Source organism: Phalacrocorax aristotelis, chromosome Z (assembly GCF_949628215.1).
Source record: "Phalacrocorax aristotelis chromosome Z, bGulAri2.1, whole genome shotgun sequence".
Classification (NCBI taxonomy): domain Eukaryota; kingdom Metazoa; phylum Chordata; class Aves; order Suliformes; family Phalacrocoracidae; genus Phalacrocorax; species Phalacrocorax aristotelis.
The window spans coordinates 53,452,531-53,458,530 of NC_134311.1; the positions used below are offsets into that span (position 1 = coordinate 53,452,531).

The following is a 6,000-nucleotide window of genomic DNA, read 5'->3' on the forward strand; positions in this document are numbered from 1 at the left end:
TCTGCATATTAATCTTCTCTAAGCACGTTTGACTTACATTCTGCTTCAGTGATAGATGTAGATATCTACAAATATGGAGCTTTTGGAACAATAACATGTCAGACTGCTCACACTTGTGCATAACTAAGTTTGATCATAAATTCACTTGGCACCGATGGCATTTGTAGTGTTATTCCATGACTCTTCTTGCAGAGTTAGTGTGTCTCCTCGCTCTTTTGATTTAATTGTCTGACCATTTGTACAAATAAAGCAAATGCGTCATACTGTCAGAAACTGTTAGGTGGCTGAAACAGATTCAAGGTATTGATTATATTAAGCGTATAAAAAAGATATCTGTAAATTTAAGCTCTCCAGAATTACTGTTTTGTTCGTTTTGATTTTTAAACCTGACAGGTTTAAAGCCAGAATGTTGCATATTCAAAAGAGGCAGCAGGAGGAAATCTTTGAGGGACAGAAAATTACCGTACTAGTTTTGTAATCAAATATATGATTCTCTAAAAAGAAGGTTTTTGCACAAAACTTAGCTCTGCCAGTTTATCCTTGCATATCATTTAATTAACTGAGAGAACATTCAGTTGCCATTTGAAGAATTATATTTTACTTGCTTTTCATATGGTACTGTCATAGTTATCTGCACTCACCCATTTGGACAGTTTCATTCGTATGGACATTTAATAAGGTCTGTAGCCTGAAACTTGAAAGTTCGTGCTGCTTCTGTTGCAGTTTATCCTATTTAATACAATTACAGGTGGCATTACTCAAAAAACACTTTTCTTATTTCTGATAAGGTAATTGTTAACAATACCTTCTGACCTAAGCTTCACAGATGAAGTGTATATAGGAAGAAAATTTCATCTACATGGCTTCCACTCACCAGAATTGAAATATTTCTACTTCTGCGATTTCTAGGTTGTTGTACAAAGCAGATTTCACAAAAGCTTCACAATTCCTGTTACATAGAGATATTATCAGTTAGTGTATTTAGTGATTTCTCTTTTCTGCATAGCTTAGGTACGCTCAGTGTAACACTTCACAAACATGCTCAACATGATACTTCATTATATCAAGGATGACAATATTGACACTGTAACTGAGTCAGTGTTTATTATTATTAAATTATTTATTATTATATAATACTACCGTTAAAAGGGGAATTTCTAAATATGTCTGTTGAAATTTCTGCTTTATGTGATTCAATGTATTTTTTCCTCTTTAGGCTGTGCTGAGTCCTCTTATAGCAATCGCACTGAAAATATCTCAGATTCATGAGAGGACAGGGCGAAAGGGACCCACTGTCATCACCTGAAGCCACAGAAGATTGTTAAACCAGGGCCAAAAGAGGAACAGCAAGGAAGAGACAGGACCTTGCTGAAACATGTTAGCCATTTGTGCCTTGTATGATTTAAAAACTTTTCTTGGGGATAGAGGTAGGGTGGGAAGAAAAATTCTATATAATATTGAGCGTATTCATTTGCATTGATCTCCAAATACAATAGTTTATTGACTTCTTTGTTTTATCTGCAATATCTTAATTTCAGATAACAGTATAACCAAAGAAAGAGGCCTTAACCTTCAAATGTTGTCAGGAATGTGACAGAAAAGGAAAACTGCTTGTTTTTGAATGCGGTGATACAGGTTGGGGAAATTTCAGTTAGGGAGAGAGGCGGAGGAGTTGCAAAGCAAAGGCATGTTTGGGATTCTTGTCACCCTCTTATTGGTTTATGAAGAGGTATACAGAGCATGTCCGAGGCATAAGGGCTGTATACAAAGCTTTGCAAAGGGTGTATTTCCTCACCTGACACCACTCCTCCTCTCCTGTCTCTCCCGTTGCTCACAGATGCACGCTGGCAGCAGTATTGTATACACACTTGCACAAGCTCCCAAAGAAGGGGTTATCCCATATATTTTTTACCCCTGCTTTTAAAGCATATCAATGTGACTTGTGCCTTTAGATTTTCCTGATTTTTTGACACTCTGGGGTTTTTTTTCCCTCCAAAGGGAGGCATTTGTCCTATAGAAGCTGATTGTGTCCTTCCAGCAATATGTCGGGTGTGGAATCTGCTGTCTTTTACAATATTCCTCATGTCAGCAGATGATATTGGTGCTGACTGTGTTTGAAAGGTAATCACTGCAAGTTGAGCAATTTTTAATGAAGGAGTTGTTATGAAAGTTTTTTAAGTCTTTGGAATACTCATGCTCCACTTACCACAAAGTGGTAAGTGAAGCATGTAGTGAAGAGAAAATGAAAACAAACACTAATGAATTAAGTGGAAATACTTGTCTGATCCACCAGCTGGACGCAATTTCTGTTAGATTCTTTGTAACAGTGGGTCATGGCATAAAAATTTGGAGAGTGCAAAGGGAAAAGAGACGTCCTGGCATAGATCTGAGAAGGATGTTGGGGATATGGACATCAGCATTTTTCTGCTTGTGAAATGATACTACAGTTCTAGTTACGATACTGTGCTCTGAAGAAGAACACAAACACTTTATGCATGTGACTTGTTTGAAAGCTTTGCTTCCTTGGGAACAGTGTGGTCACTTCTTTCATTTGTCAAGGTGGCTTTGTGCAACTTGCCTCTTTGCAGTGTGTTTCAATTTGTTGTGGTTGTCAAATTTTAGAGCAATTTATATAATATTGCAGCAAAGGAAATTGCTTTGATTTCTTTCAACAATTCTGTCAAAAAATTGCTATGGCACTTAGTATACAATAAAGAATAATGCTGTATTTCTGTCTTAATACGTAATTATGGACAAGACACACTGCACTTTCAAGCATCCTAATAAAACTGCTTTTAATACAATTACATTATCTATTTAATTGACTCTAAACAAGTGAGGTACTGATGTTCTTACATAGTATTCTACCTTGCCATTAAGTATTCCCATAAACCAAAAGAGATTTTAAGGCTTTAGTTCTTTTTATAACATTTTTTTTTGAGATGACCACAGCATTCTCACACAGTTTGGACATACACTTTTCAATGTAAGAATATTCATCTTTACAGAAAACTTGTTTCTCTAATCTTTCATTTTTCTTATAGATCGAAGTCCTCTAGGTGTAGGACAGTAAGCTCATAACTAGTGATCACACATGGTCAAGCATAGACATACTCTGAATTATGATGGTTCATATTACTGGGCTGCATGAAAGAATGTTCCGAAAGGCAGTCCAAGAGCTTCTAAAATCTCTTATATGTCCTCTGACAATGAAATGATTTTTGTTTGCATGGTGAACTTGCTAGTGGTAGTACCAAGTATCCCATTTGCCAAGCTTCTGGGGCTCGGACTTGCACTTTGAAAAGAAAGAGGTACTGAAGCCAGGCATCTTTCAAGGTATAGTGGGAAGACTCGTGAGGAACAAATCTGGACTGTAAAGGAGCATACTTGTGCTTTTATGAGGCAGTCACTAGAGCACTAGCTGCAGTAGATGGCAGTCTGCTTTCATGAAGGCAGTCTTTGAGAACACGGGATATATTTTAAAATCTCAGTACTGACTTTGTCCTGGGCTTCAGAAACAATAGTTGTGCTTCTGTACTGAAATGGGTTGTGTGTGGTTTTGAATAGCTGTCAAACAGCAGGCTTCCAGAACTAGCCTAACCCCAAATCCACTCACCATCCCTTTTTTTATTATGACTGGTGATATTGATTAAATATAACAACTGGTATTTTCCACCAGTTAATTGCTTTTCTCTGCAAGAAGATGAATAAAACTTTGTAAGGCTGAAGTACAGTGTATATCTTTATATCTGACGTGTTTGGGGAAGGACTGTGGCCATAAACTCGGCTGCATTTCCTGAGGTCTTTTACTTATTAACATGAGAGATGAACACTTGGAAGAGAGCAACATATATGCACTTATACAAAGGTGCAAGGCTTTTAAAAACAGACCATACACCTAGCAGGGGGAAGACTATTGTTAATACTGTTTGCCTTATCACAGTGTCTAGGTACTATGACAGAGACCCAGACCTTCTGTGGCTATTGTTGGATTAGCAGTTTTATCAAGTCTGAAAATAGCAAGAGTCCTGAGTTGTTCAGCTGTGATTGCACTAACATTTACTTGGACAGTAATTCCGTTCCCCAAAACTTCAGATTTTTCTGTACCCAGAAATACAAACATATGCTCCCAGCATGCTGGAGGGAAAGAAGAAAGAGGAACTCAGAGAGACCATTGAGAGAGAGAACAATTTCAAGGTACGTTAGCAGAGGGCTGTCCAAGACAGGGCTTGGGTGGGTCCCAGGAACAGAGGGAGAGGCAGCAGGTGGTGGAGAGCATTAGGAGAGGAGAAGTTGCTGGATTCAGCTAGAAGGAGAGAGATGTGGTAAGAGTTACTAATAGCATAGCAATGGATTTGAGAGAGGGAAAGAGAAAAAGGAGTAAAGGTGGGAAGGGAGAATAATATAAGAATGATTTAATAATGTTCAGTATAAAAGAAAACTGTCTATAATCTCATCTGTTTATAGAGTGTATTGTAGTAACTGTTCTCATGATCTACAATAAATAATAGCCTACACTAGGGGTAAATAAGGGCAAATTTGGAGTAGTATGAATTGGTGACTCTGACATAATTTACTTTAACAGTTTACAAAAACACAATAGCTGAGACCGAATTACTGAAAATAGTAGAAGAGTGCAGTGCCAGTGTGACTACAAGCAACTGAGACTTCCCAGAGACTGAAGAGAGGCTGACCAGCATGTAACTCCCCAGATCATCCTTCTTCTCTTAAAGATGGGAGTGACGTTTGCCCTCTACCAGTCCTCAGGCGCTTCTCCAGGTCACCACAGTCTTTCAAAGATAATGGAGGGTGGCCTTACGATGACATGGCCCAGCTTCTTTGGCCCTGTGCGTGCATCCAAAGTCCTCCCATGGACTTGTGTATGTCCAGTTCATTTAAGTGCTCCCTAACCTGATCCTGCTCCACCCAGGGTAGGTCTTCCTTGTTCCAGACTTTCCTCTGGTCTTGAGGGTCTGGGATTCCTGAAGGCTGGTTTTACCAGTAAAGATGGAGGCAAATCAAGCACTGAGCACCCTCAGCCTTTTCTGTGTCCTCTTTTACCTAATGTACCTGTAGAAACTTTTCTTGTTGCCCTTCACATTCCTTACCAGATTCAGTTATAGGTGGGCTTTGGCTTTCCTAATCCCTGCATGACTGGACAGTGTGTCTATATTCCTCCTGGATCACCTGTCCCTGCTTCCACTTATCACACACTTCCTGTTCATATCTGAGATTAGTTGAGAACTCCTGGTCATGTAAGCCTCCTGCTGCTTTTGTTCGATTTCTGTGTGTCATGATGAACCATTCCTGAGCTTGAAGGAGGTGATCCTTGAAAATCAAACAGCTATCCTAGACTCATCTTTTCTCCAGGTCCATAACCCATGGGGTTCTTCCAGGCAGAACTCTGAAGAGGTTAAAGCCTGCTCTGCTAGCTTTGCTCCCACTTTTTGCCTTTCATCCTCCTCTCAAGATCCTGAACTCCACCATCTCATGATCATTGCAGTGAAGGCCTTCACGTGCCCACCCATTTCTTCTGGTATTGTAAGTATCTGGACAGCCCTGCACCTTCTTGTTGGCTCATCGGTCACCTGTGTCAGGAAATTGTTGTCAACGCACTGAAAGAACCTGTTCTGTTCTGAAGCCTTAGTTTGACTGGTTCATATCCTTCTGTCCGCAGAAAATTCCTTTTAATCTAAAACATCCAGCTGAAATTCTTGGCAAAGATGACTTCAGGCTAGTAAGTTTGGTCAAAAGCAAACCATTGAAAAGCTTTTGCTGGTTTAAGATTGTTGACTCTTTTGAGCTAGTAGCCCACACCATTTTCCATTAAGCTCGTAGCCAAATAGTTCATTAGCTGAAAAGACAAACTGAAAAATAGATTGTATCAAATAAAGTGTTATGTGTTTACATTAATTTTCTCCGTATCTCAATAACCTTCATGTCTCAAATACTTTCTTCCATACTGCGGGGTAAAGATGCAGTTATCTTTGGTTTCACATT

At 39.1% G+C, this 6,000-nt stretch overlaps 1 protein-coding gene across 1 annotated transcript in view; it reads left to right on the top strand.

Moving 5' to 3' along the window:
* The window catches only part of PGM5 (phosphoglucomutase 5), an 85,790-nt gene extending 82,986 nt beyond the window's left edge, over positions 1–2,804 (top strand). Inside the window, exon 11 of the mRNA XM_075079654.1 lies at positions 1,217–2,804. Coding sequence (XP_074935755.1) covers positions 1,217–1,306 — 90 coding nt within the window. The 3' untranslated portion in view covers positions 1,307–2,804. The remainder of the gene's footprint in view (positions 1–1,216) is intronic.
* Positions 2,805–6,000: the final 3,196 nt, after the last annotated feature.